This window comes from Panicum virgatum, chromosome 7N (genome assembly GCF_016808335.1).
Source record: "Panicum virgatum strain AP13 chromosome 7N, P.virgatum_v5, whole genome shotgun sequence".
Lineage (NCBI taxonomy): Eukaryota > Viridiplantae > Streptophyta > Magnoliopsida > Poales > Poaceae > Panicum > Panicum virgatum.
Window position 1 is genome coordinate 48218019 of NC_053151.1, and position 16011 is coordinate 48234029.

Here is a 16011-nt window from a genome sequence, read left to right on the forward strand (position 1 = left end):
ACTTTAGTCGGAACTCTAAGGCACTTTTTGAGTTGTGATACATGGAAAATGTTATGAACTGCAGAAAAATTCGCTGGAAGATTCAATCGGTAAGCCACAGGACCGCATCTTTCCACAATTGGATATGGACCGATGTAGCGGGGAGCTAACTTCCCTTTTATTCCAAACCTTTGCACGCCTTTCCAAGGTGAGACTTTCAGATAGACGTGGTCACCGACTTCAAAAACGAGTGGACTACTCCTTTTATTAGCATAGCTCTTCTGCCGAGATTGTGCGATCTTTAAGTTTGCTTGGATAAGACGGACTTGTTCTTCGGCCTCTTGAACCATGTCGGGCCCAAAGATAGTTCTTTCTCCGGTTTCAGACCAATTGAGAGGCGTACGGCATCGACGACCATACAGTGCTTCGAATGGTGCCATTTTGATGCTTTCTTGATAACTATTGTTATAAGAGAATTCAGCTGACGACAAGCATTCGTCCTATTTCTGTGGATAGGCTAAGACACACGCACGAAGCATATCCTCCAGGATTTGGTTTATCCTCTCCGTTTGGCCATCAGTTTGAGGATGATATGCAAAGCTGCGAATAAGATGGGTTCCCAAGCTAGCATGCAATTGTTCCCAAAAATGAGCAACGAACTGGGTTCCTCGATTGGAGATGATAGTTTTGGGTATACCGTGTAAACATAAGTTACGGTTAATGTACAGCTCAGCATACTTCTTTGCCCGGTAGATGGTATTAACTGGAAGGAAGTGTGCCGACTTGGTCAGTCTATCAACCACGACCCAAATAGAGTCGTAACCCTTTTGAGTTCGAGGTAAACTGACAATGAAATCCATGCTGATGTCTTCCCATTTCCATTCAGGAATATTCAAGGGTTGAAGAGTTCCAGCTAGCCTGAGATGACTGGCTTTAACCGTTCGACAGATGTCACATTCGGACACATACTTGGCAATTTCTCTTTTCATCCGAGTCCACCAAAATCGTTGTTTAAGATCTTGATACATCTTGTTGCTACCCGGATGGATTGATAGTCGAGAGGTATGAGCCTCATCAAGAATTTGTTTTCTGAGCTCAAAGTCCTTAGGCACCACCAATCGGCTCTTGAACCATAACACATTCTTACTATCTTGGTGGAAGCAATTCACTTTAGGGTCTCCTTCTGATAGTCTTCTCTGAATTTCCTTCACCCATTTATCTTGCTTTTGTGCCACGATGATGAGATCACGAAGAGTAGGAGTAAGCTCTAGATGAGCCAATGTGCCATGTGGTACAATGATTAAATTCAGCTTTTCCATTTCATAGCAAAGAGACTCGCTCAATGGTATAGCTGAAATACAATGACAGTGAGCTTTGCGACTTAGTGCATTGGCAACTACATTTGCCTTGCCAGGATGATAATGCACTTCGAGCTCATAATCTTTAATCAACTCAAGCCATCTCCTTTGACGCATGTTCAAATCAGCTTGAGTGAAAAGGTATTTGAGACTTTTGTGATCAGTATAGATGTTGCACAACGTACCCAGAAGGTAGTGTCACCAGATCTTCAGAGCATGAACTACAGCTGCTAATTCAAGATCATGAGTGGGATAGTTTTCTTCATGATGCTTGAGTGATTGAGATGCATAAGCAATTACTCGGTTCTCCTGCATCAAGACACAACCTAGTCCTGTGCCCGAGACATCACAGTAGACATCAAAAGGTTTTGTAGTGTCGGGCTGGGCCAAGATTGGAGCTGAAGTGAGAAGTGTTTCCAATTTCTGGAAAGATTCCTCACATTGGGTACTCCAATAGAATTTGACACCCTTCTTAAGAAGTTCAGTCATCGGCTTCGCAATTCTGGAGAATTTTGGTATGAACCGACGATAATACCCAGCTAAACCCAAGAAACTGCGGATTTCAGGAACTGAATTTGGGACCTCCCAATCAAGTACATCCTGTACTTTACTGGGATCCACGGAAATACCTTCAGCAGATATGACATGACCTAGAAATGGAACTTCCTTCAGCCAGAAGTCACACTTGCTGAATTTGGCATATAGCTGATGCTCTCTAAGACGTTGAAGAACTATGTGAAGATGATGAGCATGTTCTTCCTCAGTCTTGGAGTAGATTAAGATATCATCAATGAAGACCATGACGAACTTATCTAACTCCGGCATGAATACTGAGTTCATGAGGTACATGAAGTAAGCGGGAGCATTGGTTAATCCGAAGGACATCACCAAATACTCATAAAGACCATAACGAGTAGAGAAAGCTGTTTTTGGTATATCTGCCGGTCTGATTTTGATTTGATGATAGCCAGATCGAAGATCTATTTTTGAGAATACCTTAGCTCCAGCTAGTTGATCAAAAAGAAGATCGGTTCGAGGAAGTGGGTATTTGTTTTTGATGGTAACTGCATTCAGGGGCCTGTAATCCACACACAGCCTCAGTCCATGATCTTTCTTCTTAACAAACAAAGCCGGGCATCCCCAAGGTGAAGTGCTTGGTCGAATGAAACCTTTATCTTGCATCTCTTGTAACTGAATTTTTAATTCAGCTAACTCACTCGGAGTCATTCTATATGGCCTTCGAGATATGGGTGTTGTGCCAGGCTGTAACTCAATGACAAACTCAATATCCCGATCGGGAGGCATGCCTAGCAAGTCTTCCGGAAACACATCGGGGTATTCACAAACCACAGGAATTTCTTCTAAGGGTTTTGCCTCAAGATGGTATATGACAGTGGTTGGAATTTCATGCTGAGAAAGATGAATATCCATAGAACCATATGTGGGAGAGTTAAGCCTGATGACACGAGAAGAAGTATCGAGGATAGCACAGTGTTCCTTCATCCAATTCATCCCAAGAATAACATCTATCCCCTGACTTGGAAGGACAATGGGTGTAGTCTGGAAAATCTTCCCACTCAAGTCAAGGGGCACATCTCGAACTAATTGGCTGGTACTTAAGTGTATGTCTGGTGCATGAATAATATAGGGCCTTTACATTTGAAATACGTGCAAGTTGAGCCGTGTTACGCATGCTTGACTGATAAATGTGTGAGATGCTCCCGAATCAAATAGCACAATAGCTGGGCAGTGGTTAATGGAAAACATACCCGCCATTATTTGGGTGCCCTCAGGAACATCTTCTAGAGTGGTGTAGTTCACACGACCAGTCTTGGCAGGTACAATCTTCTTTTTCTGATCCTTCTGACTGGAACTTTGACTCAGCGCAGGAGTCTTGTAGTTATTCTGCCAAGGTGGCAGACGGCAGTCACGTGCAAAGTGCCCTAGGTTACCACAATTGTAACAGGGGTAGTTGTTGGGGCGAGGACCTTGTAGCATTAAAGGCCTCTGCTGCTATGTCGGGAAACGGGGTGCCCACTGCTGCTGTTGCTGTGGTGGTCTAGTGACCCAACGGCCCTGCTATGGAGGACGGTTTGAAGCCTGCTGATTCCCTGTCTGAACCAGCCTGTACCTATGGGGTGCATTGCTGGAGGATCCAGCAGGTGCCTTTCTCTTCTTATCAGCTTTGTGCGCCAGCGTGGCATCTTTCTGAGTGATGGCCTTATTAATTAGCTCAGTAAAGTTGTTGCAAGTAGTAAGAGCTAGCTTGTCCTGAAGTTTCGTACTAAGTCCCCTTCTGAAGCAATCTTGCTTCTTTTCCTTCTGAAGTGTTTCCTTCAAAACAACAGTTACTAAACTACTTAGGACGACTAATCACCCATCTAGAGCACAAGAAAAACATAAAACTACGGACTTAGAATTAACTAAAAACAAGAATCGGAAATAAAACCGAAGCTAGGAACTAATTAAAGATCAAAACTTAACACGCTACAAGGATCTAGTAGCACAACTTTTCTACCATGAAAAGCTACTGATACGGAGTGCATAAATAAAATTACCAACATTTGTTGATATAGAAAAGCATTTCTTTTAGCCCTAGAAAAGGAAAACAAGCAATAATAGATCCACAAACATGCACAAAGGCTACGGACCTGGAAATTTTTCAGTGGACTACACATACAAAGAGTAATCTACTGAATAAAATTCACAATTTTTTAGAGCAATAAAACAACCGGTATTAATTAAACTAGTTTAAACACAATCCTAAATATTAGCAGGTGCAACAGTGACATTTCACATGCACAAATATTTTTCATCAAAAGATCTTGGTCTAAGCAACCCAACAAAATAAAGTTTGCATTTTTAGCATTTTTATGCAATTTGATACACATTTATGAAATACCAGCCGATTTAAACAATTTCTGGAAAAAATAAAACAAAACAAAAAGGGGCTGACAGCCGGGCCCCACATGTAAGTGGGAGACCAGCTCCCATTCGCCCCCTTCCCCTACTCTGCCTGCTGCCTCGGCCGCGCACGCCGGCGGCACCCGCGGCCCACACAGGGGCGGCACGAGGCGGCAGCGGTGCAGCAGACTAGAGGCGGCGGCGGCAGTGGTGGCCGGGCCGTTCTGGCCGCGGCGGAGCAGGGTGACCGCGGGAGAGGGCGGCGCGTGGCTCAGGGAGGCCAAGCGGCCCCGGGGGTTGCAGCCGTGCAGCTGGAGCCCGCGCGAAGGCATCCCGCGGCGGGCGCAGCGGCGACGCACGGGTGGCCGCGGCGGCGTAGCACGTTCCCGGCGGCGGTGGCGCCGGAATCGAGCGGGGAAGAGGTCGGGGAGGGAGAGGAAGTCGCGGCCGAGCTCACCGTGGGCTCGATTTGGGCGGAGAAGGGCCGGGAGAGGGAGCTCGACGGAGAGGGGTGGAGCTCGGCGGAGCGGCAATTGCGGACGGCGGTCTGCGGGCTCGATTCGGCCGGCGGAGGGCTCAACCGATCTCGTGGATGGTCAGAGGAGGTTCGGGGTGAGGTGGAGCGACTCGGAGTTCGAAGGATCAAGGTGGGGCGGCGAGGAACGGCCGGCGCAGACGTCGACGGCGAGGTCTGCTCGGCCTGGCTCCACGCGAGCTCGAGGATGAAGAGGAAAGGGAGGAGAAACCAGAGACGGCACTGGGATGGGATAAGCTCGAGCGGGTGTCGGTCGAGCGGCACGACGGTCGACGCGTGGAGGCGCTAGCCGGCGTCCAGACGCCGGTATGGGCGTCGGGCGTGCACAGTGCAGAACAGGGAAGGAACAGTACACGCTTGAATGGTTTTGACTCGATTTTGACCTATTGAAAGTCCAAATTTCATATAGAAACTTGAAATTTGGCCAAAATAAAAGTGGTAGAGGAAAAGAAGATCTACAACTTTCGTTTTGGGCGAAAGTTGATTTGAGATTCGGATTAAGGAGAAAAACATAGACGAACACGGCTAAAACAATGTTTACTAAGCGAACACGATTAACGCTAATGACGCGGTTAAGCCATGATTAGCGATTAAACACTTGATTAGCGAGCACGATTAACACAGGGGTGTTACACTGCGATAGGAAGAACCGTCAGGAAGATGGTTGCCATCGTCGCTGGACACCTTCTGCTTCGTGTCTGCAGGTGTATCCGCCGGCTTGCAGTTGCTCATCCCGACATGTTCTAAGAGGTCGGTGGTGCACTGGGACTGCGAGAGGAAGAAGCCGTCCGAGTTGCGCTTGGCGTCGATGCCGAGAAAGTACTTGACAGGGCCCATGTCTTTCACGGCGAATGTGGTGTGCAGACGCTGGATGAGGTGCTCGAGCAGCGTTGTCGTGGAAGCTGTTAAGACCATGTCGTCCACGTACAACAAGAGGTACGCCATCTGCCGGCCGTTGCGGTACACGAAGAGGGAGGAGTTGGAGCGAGTCTGCCTGAAGCCAATAGAAGTGACGAAGGCGACGAAGCTCTGGAACCACGCACGTGGGGCTTGGCGTAGCCCGTAGAGGGAGCGTGACAGGAGGCAGACCGCATCCGGGTGCTCGGGGTCGACGAAGCCAGTTGGTTGCTGGCAAAACACCTGCTCATCGAGATGGCCGTGCAGAAAAGCGTTGGACACATCCAACTGGTGAGTAGGCCATTGCATGGAGGCGATGATGGCTAGGATGGTTCGGATCGTTGCAGGCTTGACGACGGGTGAGAAGGTCTCGCCAAAATCGACACTATTGGTGCTCCTTAAGTACCCATTTTATCCCTTGTTTATCCTTGATAATGACATGAATTTAATATCAAAATCACTAACCGTCCTAACCCCGACCTAATTATTTGTCATTTTCACATTTGCACATATATTTTGGAAGAACTTCGTTTTTGCAGGTTTTTGGCCTATTTTGGAGCCTGAAATGACGAGGCCCGTGATCGAGCGCTAACACGGAGAAAGACGAAGGCCAAAACCCATGTTGATTCGAAGCTCATTCATGCACATCCATCCTCCAAGAGAGCCCAAAGGACCAAGCCCACGAAGATGAGATCAAGATACTTCGGGATTAAGCAAAGCAAATGAAAATTTAAGGAAGGATTCTCTATCATATCCTTTCCTCGAAGATATCTCCAGGATAACGACGTCCAAAGGGGTGCAATCGTGAAGGACATAAACTTTAGAAGATGCGAGGAGTCTACACGCGAAAGATGAGACCGAGGCGGGCCCGAAAGAGGGTAGGCCGGCCGGCCTAGGCCCATGAGCCGGCCGGCCTAGCCCGTTTCCGAGGCGGTTCGGCCTCCCCTTCGACCGGTGGCTTCCTCGGTTCATAAATAGCTCGCACCTTATTCAACTCGCGGCATCCATCTACCCAGAACTCGACGAAAACCTAGGGCCAACACCGAAGGAGGCTAACGGCCGCCGCGAGTCTTCGAGGGTACCTAGGAGATGGCTTAGGCCACCCCTAGCCGGCATGGCCTCCCTGCGAGGTTGTGCCATGGTGGAGTTCGGGAGTCATCCCCAACATTCGTCGGGGTATGTACACACACGATGGTGATATCAATCTACTCTTTATTCTAGTTGTCTTGACTTTGGTCTACTTCAATGCATGCTTTCTTTCTCATATGTGATGCATCCATATGTTCATAGTAAGATTAGATCTATTCGTGGTGATTAGTCTATATCTTGCGGATATGTTGAGGTAGTGTGTTTTAGCTAGTTGTTTGATTACCCCGGTGTGGTGACAGATGGCGGAGAGAAAAGTTCTAGCGACGACATGATGTGGAATAGGATCGATGGCGAGTACGATGGGAGTCGCTGCGCGACCACCAAGAGGAGGAGCTTTGAGTAAGAGCACTTGGTGGGCGTTTGGGGTAAAGCTTTGTGAAACCTTAGGCGTCAACATGCACCTCGCACCGGCGACCTTGGGAAAGTAGGCCGCTTGCGAGCCGCCTTTCTGAGAGATGATTCCGTGTACCTTTAGTTGAGATGCAATCTATGTTTTGATCACCTTTTTGACTAGAACCGTACCTAGAGACGATAGGCCCTAGCTCCTTGGTTGTGTTATCTCATCTACAGTTGTGGGTGTGATGAACACTTATGCTTCATTCATATCTATCAAGTGTTCAGTTTATATGCAATCTATGCTTCATGTTAGGATAGATTCGTTAGATTAGATGGAAAACCTTAGGTAGTTCTTTGTCGATCCACGGATTGATAAACCTTGGGGGAGTACTCTAAGGGAAAAGATACCACGATCCGTGTGCTTGCGGTACATAAATTGGGGCGCTAAGGAGCGTCAACAGACACCAGGGCGTTGAGTGTCCCCGCAAATGACCCACTGAGCCTTGTACCGCAAGTGGGTCTTGATCTTGAACACCCACTTGCCGGTGATGACGCGAACACCCGGTGGGCGAGGGACGAGACGCCATGTACGATTGGCCTGGAGCGCGTCAAACTCGAGCTGCACTGCCGCACGCCAGTTGGGGTCTTTGAGCGCATTGCGCACAGATGTGGGCACCGGGGAGATCGGTGGCGAGCTCGTCAAGGCATACTTGGGGTTGGTCTTAAACACACCAGCACGTCCGCGCGTGACCATCAGGTGAATAGGCGCAAGAGATGACGGTGATGGCGCGGCCGGTGCGGAGAACGTGGACGGGGACGCGTGTACCAGGGTGGCCGATGCTGGCGGCGTGGCAGCTGGTGGTGATGGCATCGTCGGTGCAGGCGAGGACGACGACGGTGGGGAAGCAGGTTGCGCGTCCATGGGCGCAGTTGATGCGGATGTTGTGACCGGAGCCGTTGGGGTCACATCGCGAGCTAGAGCCGTGCGTGCGGTAGTCGTCCGCGATCCTGAGGGCGGCGTCACGGAGGAGGCAGCCGGTGGCGTTGTGGGAGGCGCCTGAACTGCGACCGCAGGTGGCGCGCAAGGTTGGTCGTCGAGAGGGAGTTGTTTTGGCGCGCCTGTTGTCGTGATGTCGGGTGGCGAGGCCTGGCGAAAAGGGAACATCGTCTCGTCGAACACGACATGGCGCGAGGTGAACACGCGTCGCGTCGTGGGCTCGTAGCAGCGGTAGCCGCGATGATCCGCCGGGTAGCCAAGGAAGACGCAGGGCACAGAGCGTGGACTGAGCTTGTTCGGCGTTGTGGCGGTCAGGTTGGGGTAGCATAATGAGCCGAACACACAGAGCTTGCTGCTGTCCGGGGCGACACCGAGGAGCAACTCGTGTGGAGTGCGCTCGCCAGTGGCGCGGCATGGGCGCCTGTTGATGAGGAACGTCGCCGTGGACAAGGCCTCTGCCCAAAACTGTGGAGGAGCTGCACTATGAACAAGTAAAGTGCGCATACAGTCGTTAATCGTGAGAAGAATACGCTCGGCTTTCCCATTCTGTTGGGAAGTGTACGGGCAAGAGAGACGCAGTTGGATGCCATGCTGGAGGAAGAAGGATCACAGAGCAATGTTGTCGAATTCCCGACCATTGTCGGTTTGCAGAGCGAGCCAACGAAGCCCAAATTGTGTATGACCGTAGGCTTGAAAGGATTGGAGGAGAGGAAGAACGTCAAACTTATTACGGATCAGAAACGTCCAGACATAGTGGGTAAAATCATCCAAGAGAACAAGGTAATACTTGTAGCCTGAATTACTATAAACCGGTGATGTCCAAACGTCCGAATGCACAAGTTGGAAGGGAAAATATGTGATTGTTTGAGAAGAACTAAAAGGCAACCGAGCATGTTTCCCCAATTGACAGGAATAACAGACATGAACTGCATACTTGTTACAGTGGAAATCAAAAGACTGCAAGACCTGACTCAAAGTGTTATTCCCTGGATGTCCCAGACGGGCATGCCACAAGTCGACGGTGACGAGAGACGCGATGAATGCGGAGTGCTGTGGCGGGCACAGAGGATAGAGCTCGCCGGAGCTCTCACTTCGGAGCATCACCGTTCCCGTCGGAAGATCCTTAATGGAGAAGCCATGCAGGTCAAATTCAACAGAGATGTTATTGTCACGAGTAAGTTTACGAACGGAAACGAGATTCTTCACAATAGAAGGCGAGACAAGAACATTGCTCAGGTGAATGGTGGAAGAAGCAGTGGGAATGGTGGCAGCAGCAGAGTGCGATACTGGCAGCTGAGCACCATTGCCGACGATGATAGAGGTAGGGAAATGAAGGGTGCGAATGGAGTGGAGATTACCAGGGTTGGAGGCTACGTGAGAAGAAGCACCGATGTCGAAGAACCAATCGGAGGTGCTTGACGTTGACGGCTGCTGTGGGGGAACACTGGCGGCGGAGAGCGCGGCAGAGAGGGCACTCTGGTCCCAGACGTTGGGGCTGGGGTGGTGCTGGGCCATCATGGCGGAGTTGGGCTGGAACGGTGGACGGGGGCCCAATATGCCAGCACCAGGAGCGCGAAAGGGCATCCACTAGGCCTGGACAAGCCCAGTCCACGGGTTGTACCCAGACGGCCAGCCCGCGGGAGGGCGCTGCGATGGTGCGGCAGCGCTGGATCTGCCCCCCGCCGGAGGCGTGCCGCCGGAGCCGGAGTTGGAGCCCTTGGAGCGCTGCCTGGCGTTGCGCTTGGAGCGGTTGGAGCCGCCCCCGGAACCGGACCGGGGGTCGGAATCGTTGGAGCCGCCAGAGCTGGTGGTGGGCGCAGAGGAGTCGCCGCGGCCGGCGTAGAGGGCGTGGCTAGCCTGCGTCTTGGCGTCGTGGTCGTCGCTGGCTTCCTCCAGGAGCAGGTACGACATAGCACTGCGGAAAGTGTGGGGTGGGGACTTTGATTTGATCACCGGCTTGACATGGCGATACCTGGGACTGAGGCCACGGAGGAGATTAAGAACTTGGCTGGGTTCGGAGACGGGGTGGCCGACGTCGCGCAGCTGATCAGCAAGGCGCTTGAGCTTGGTGCAGTAGTCTTGGATGGAGAGATCGCCCTGCTGGACGGCACGGAACTCGGCCTCCAGGAGGACGGCGTGCTCGAGTTTGTTGTCGCGGAAGTGGCTCTCGACGTCGGACCAGAGGGAGAACGCCGTGATGCGAGGCTTGTGGACGAGGGTGAAGACGGGTTTGGAGATGGTGGTGTAGATCCAGTTGACGAGGGCGCTGTCGATTTGACGCCATTCGGCAGTGCGCTGGATCATGGGCGCGGGGAAGCGGACATGGTCGTCAAGGCCGAATTTACCGAGCACCGAATTGAAGAGGCAGCGCCATTGGCTATAATTGGAGTCAAGGAGGTCGAGGAGAATGGGGACATGGGAACGGATGTTCACCGTCTGAACGACGGCGGCCGACGCCGGCATGGGAGGATCAGCGTTGGAGGGCTCATCGGAGGAAGCAGAGGAACGAGCCGGCGACTGAGCCATGGAAGTGGAAGTGGTGGCGAACGGATTGGACAGGGTAGATCCGTCGGGCTCTGATACCATGAAGGAAGTGGATGCTAGAAGATGATCAGAACTGCACACTTGTATTGATCAATGAATTACATACTTATACATGTCAAGGTCCTAGCGGACCGAGTCTCTCGGGAGTGAGCACAAGGCGAGCGGACGGCGTGGGAGCGGAAAGGTGGTTGCTGTTGGGGGACTTCAATCTTATCCTACATGCTTCTAACAAAAGCAATGACAACCTTAATCGGAGGATGATGGGCGAATTCAGAAGCACCATCAATTTTTTGGAGCTCAAAGAGCTGAGCCTACGAGGGAGAAAGTATACTTGGTCCAATGATACAACGCAAAGTATACTTGGTCCAATGATACAACGCAAACGAGAATAGATCGAGCGTTCTGCACAACTGAATGAGACCTCATGATGCCTGCTTCTATGCTAAATACACTATCCTCTTTGGTGTCTGACCATAGTCCACTACTTCTAGTCGGTGCTTCTACAGTGAACATTTACAGAGGATTCAGGTTTGAGTCCTTTTGGCCAAAGATGCCAGGCTATCAAGAAGTGGTGCAGCATGTTTGGCAGCAGCAGGTACAAGTGTTCAATCCGTTCCTTCGATTACACATCAAGCTGGCCAGAACAACAAAGGCTCTGAAACAGTGGGCTAGAAGGACAATTGGGAACAACAGATTGTTGCTCTGTGCAGCAAAGCAACTGATAGCAATCCTCGACGTGGTGCAAGAACACTGGCAGCTCAGTCAAGCAGAAGACAGATTGAGAAGGGATTTAAAAGCCCGTTTCCTTGGGTTAACTGTGGTGGAAAAGTTAATGGCAAAGTAAAGTTCCAGGCTCTCTCACATCAGGGCAAATGAAGCAAACAACAAGTTATTTTATCTATATGCAAATGGTAGGAGGAGGAAAAACTTTATCAGGCACCTAGTTACAGAGGAGGGGATCATGCATACACAGCATGAGAAAGCAAATGCAGTGTTTCAGCATTTTACTTCAAGACTTGGTCAGCACCTGAGCCGAGAGGTCACAATAGACTGAAACCAGATTACACTAGCCACACATGACTTGCAACATCTTGAAGAAGAATTTACTGAACAAGAGCTAACTGAGGTTGTGAAAGACATTGCTGCTGAGAAAGCACCAGGGCCTGATGGATTCATTGGTGTTTTTTACAAGGCCAGCTGGGAGATCATTAAAGAGGATGTACTAGCAGCTATTAATTTTTTCTTCAGCCGACATGATCAACACTTTAACTTGCTCAACATTGCACACATTGTGCTCTTGCCGAAAAAGGAAGATGCTAGTCGAGTGGGGGATTTCAGACCCATCAGTTTATCTCACAGTGTCACAAAGCTTATTTCCAAACTGTTGGCAAACAGGCTATCAAGTGATCTGGACAAGATGATTTCCAGAGCACAAAGTGCTTTTATCAAGAAGAGGAGCATACAAGACAACTTTCTCTATACACAAAACCTGATCAGAGAGTTACACAGAACAAAGAGACCCACATTGTTCCTTAAGCTTGACATTGCAAAGGCTTTTGATACAGTGCGGTGGGATTACTTGCAGGAGGTGTTGCAACAAATGGGGTTTGGGCAGAGATGGAGGGCATGGGTTACAACCTTGCTAGCAACCTCATCCTCATCAGTGCTGTTGAATGGTGCAAGAGGAAAATGGTTCAAGCATAAGACAGGGCTGAGACAAGGGGATCCATTGTCCCCATTGTTGTTCATCATAGCAATGCAGCCACTCTAGTTAATGCTTGACAAGGCAATAGAACAGGGACTACTTTCACCAATCTGCAACAGGAATTCAAAGTTAAGAGTAAGCTTGTTCGCGGATGATGCAGCTATTTTTGTCAACCCAGTAACTGAAGAAGTACAGGTTGTGGAGAACATCTTGAGAGCATTTGGCAGTGTACTTGGACTGATCACTAATATAGAAAAAAGTGCAGTTTACCCAATTTGTTGTAGTGATCTTGATTTGCAGCACATTATGGAGCCTTTCCAATGCTCAGTCAAGAATTTCCCATGCACTTATCTCGGTCTACCACTTCATGTGAGACAGATCAGAAGGGTCGATGTTCAACCGTTGATTGATAAACTTGGAGCAAAGCTGGCAGCTTGGAAAGGCAAGTTGCTGAATAAAGCAGGAAGACTGAGACTAATCAACTCAGTGCTCTCATCAGTTCCAACATACTACCTAACAGTTTTCAGACTACAAAAATGGGCCATAAAGAAAATAGATAAGCTGAGGAGAAGCTTCTTATGGAAAGGCATGCCTGAGGCAAATGGTGGACACTGCCTAGTAAAGTGGAGCAAAATAATGAGACCAAAGAATTTTGGTGGGCTGGGAGTCTTGGATTTGGATTTATTCAGTCGTGCTCTGCGGTTGCGATGGCTATGGTTTCAGTGGACAGCAACAGATAGGCCATGGGTAGGAACTGAACCGCCAGTAAATGCAATAGATAAGCAATTGTTCAGAGTAAGCACAGTGGTGATGATTGGAGATGGTACAAAAGCAAGCTTCTGGCAATCTTCTTGGCTCAATGGACATGCACCCATGGACCTGTTCCCTGACCTTTACCGCCTAGCGTGGAGAAAGAATAAGACAGTGAAAGAAGAGCTACACCAACACAATTGGACGCGGGGGCTGTGGAGGATGCAGACAGTGGAAGAAATGGCCAGCTTTGTTGTGCTATGGGACTTGCTGCGGGAAGTGCAACTCTCAAACTCACCAGATACCATTGTTTGGAGATGGACGACTAATGGTGAGTACACAGCAAAATCTGCATACAATGCACAATTCTATGGATCTTACAGCCAATTCAAGGGAGACTACATTTGGAAAGCAGAGGTGGAGGGCAAGCATAAGTTCTTCGCCTGGTTATTAGTGCAAAGTAAAATTTTAACAGCTGACAAGCTAATTGCTAGGCAGTGGCCGTGCAACCCGATCTGCTCTTTATGCAGTCAAGAGCAAGAAACTGCTTCGCATCTGATATTGCACTGCACTTTCGCTCAATCTGTTTGGAGTGAAGTGGAAAGTTGGACACAACTTTTGGTGGGAAAACCAGGCCCTGGCTTGCTCATTTCGGATTGGTGGGAGAAGGAGCTGGTGCAGCTATCCAAGAAAGCAAGGCGAGTCAAGGCAGCCTTGATGATTTACACCGCCTGGAACGTTTGGAAAGAGAGGAATCGGCGCGTTTTCGACCAAAAGTCTATCACACCTTCAGAGGTGTTGCAACTGATCAAGAATGAGATCATGGAAAGGAAGATGGCTTGTGGTGCCCCGGACTTATCTTTTATGTCTAATGTCTAGTTGCTTCCTTCTAGAGTTTGAGTATCTAGTCTTTTATGTAATATCAGTATTGTAAACTTTCAGACTTGCTTCTTCTTTCTTAAATGACATAGCAGTGCTCCTGCAAGCTTTTCAAAAAAAAAAAGAATACGATACCGAGGTATTTACAGAGTCAAAAAAACATCTTTCTCTGGGTTGTTTTCCATTGCAGGGGATCGAGCAGGCAGTAGAAGAATTCTCAGGCAGATACTACTGTTCCACAACTCCATGAATTCCCTTGCTTTAGGTAAGCAACATGTATGTGTCAGTAAGACAATAACTCTGTCCATTTTGAATATCTGATATCCTTACTCAAGTTGTATCGAGAACATCTCCTTACTCAATTTTAACATCCGGCTCCTCTTAATCTCACGGCGCAGCTGGGATCATCGTCGGGGGCATTGTCATCATCTTGGCCATAAAAATCCTCACCAGATGGATCGAAGTGAAACACGGGAATGGCAGGCGGAGCGCGCGCGGCTGCAGGCCATGCAGATGCGGGCAGCGGCGGGCGCGCCAATCCAGCCGGCGAACGGTGCCGCCGCGTACGACGTGGTGCCGGCGCCGCCCTACGGTGGCCATGTCGTCGAGCTGGGTGCCGTGAACCGGTTCCTTGACGACATCCTGCGCGAGAAGCCCGCGCAATTCATGCCGGAGGACCTCCGCGAGTTCACCTGGAACTACGCGGAGCAGCTCGGCTCCGGCGGCTTCGGCGTGGTGTACCGCGGCGGGTTCCCGAACGGCATGCATGTGGCGGTCAAGATCCTGAACAGCACGCTGGACTGTCGCACCGAGGAGCAGTTCATGCTGGAGGTCACCACGGCAGGGCGCACCTACCTCATCAACCCTCTACGGCTTCTGCTTCGACGCCACCACCAAGGCGCTCATATACGAGTACCTCGAGAATGGCTCGCTCGACCGCGTGCTCTTCGAGCACGAGCAGCGGCGGGGCCTGGGCGATGCCGGCCTCGGCTTCGACACGCTCTACAGTGTCATCGTGGGCAGGGCACGCGGGGTGAGGTACCTGCACTACGAGTGCCAGCACCGGATCATCCACTACGACATCAAGCCGGGCAATGTGCTCCTCACAGCTGACTACAGTCTACACCCCGAAGGTGGCCGAATTCGGGCTCGCCAGGCTCTGCAATCACAACAACACGCACCTGACGATGACCGGCGCGCGGGGCACGCCCGGATACGCCGCACCGGAGCTGTGGCTGCCGTTGCCGGTGACGCACAAGTGTGATGTGTACAACTTCGGCATGCTGGTGTTTGAGATCCTCGGGAGGCGACGCAACCTCAAGCTGCAGCACCCCGCCGTGAGTCAGGAGTGGTACCCCAAGTGGGTGTGGCATTGGTTCCACCAGGGGAGGTCGACGACTTGATGGCGGCGTCAGGGATCCAGGCCAAGGACAGGGACAAGGCGGAGAGGATGTGCAAGGTGGCAGTCTGGTGTGTGTAGTACCGGCCGGAGCCCGGAGGCGAGGCCGTCCATGAGCAGCGTGGTCATGATGCTGGAAGGTGAGAAGGAGATCGCGCGGCCCGTGAACTTGTTCGCGTACATTGCGAGCCTTCACACGACTTCCAGCTCGAGCAGCGGCGGCAGCGCCGCCCCCTCCGGCGACTCGTCCAAGGAAACTCGGGGCACGAGGGGGGCCATTGATAATCAGGGTAGGTGATGAGGTGAAACATGTTCCTTTCCTTCCTCATTGGTGCCTGGTGTTTGAATTGTACTTTCCGCCAATGATGTTGATTGTACGACATTGCAATTCAGGATTTTTTTTCTGAAAAGGATGCAATTTAAGAATTTAAAATTTCAAAATTACACAGCGCAGTGCTGTATTTAAACTTACTTGCATCTTCGACCTATTGAACTCACTTGTTGACCAATTAAACAACAACCGTTGCAAACTTGGAACCTGCAAGCATAAACGTGGTGTGGTCAGTCCATCTTGCAACC

General features: G+C 50.3%; 1 protein-coding gene and 1 pseudogene across 1 annotated transcript; one reads left to right on the forward strand and one right to left on the reverse strand.

Moving 5' to 3' along the window:
• Positions 1–9742: 9742 nt before the first annotated feature.
• Positions 9743–10681, reverse strand: LOC120681362. The gene has a single exon (XM_039962861.1). The coding sequence runs from the start codon at positions 10679–10681 to the stop codon at positions 9743–9745; it is 939 nt and encodes a 312-aa protein (XP_039818795.1).
• Positions 10682–14486: 3805 nt separating this feature from the next.
• Positions 14487–15730, forward strand: LOC120681364 (annotated as a pseudogene).
• Positions 15731–16011: the final 281 nt, after the last annotated feature.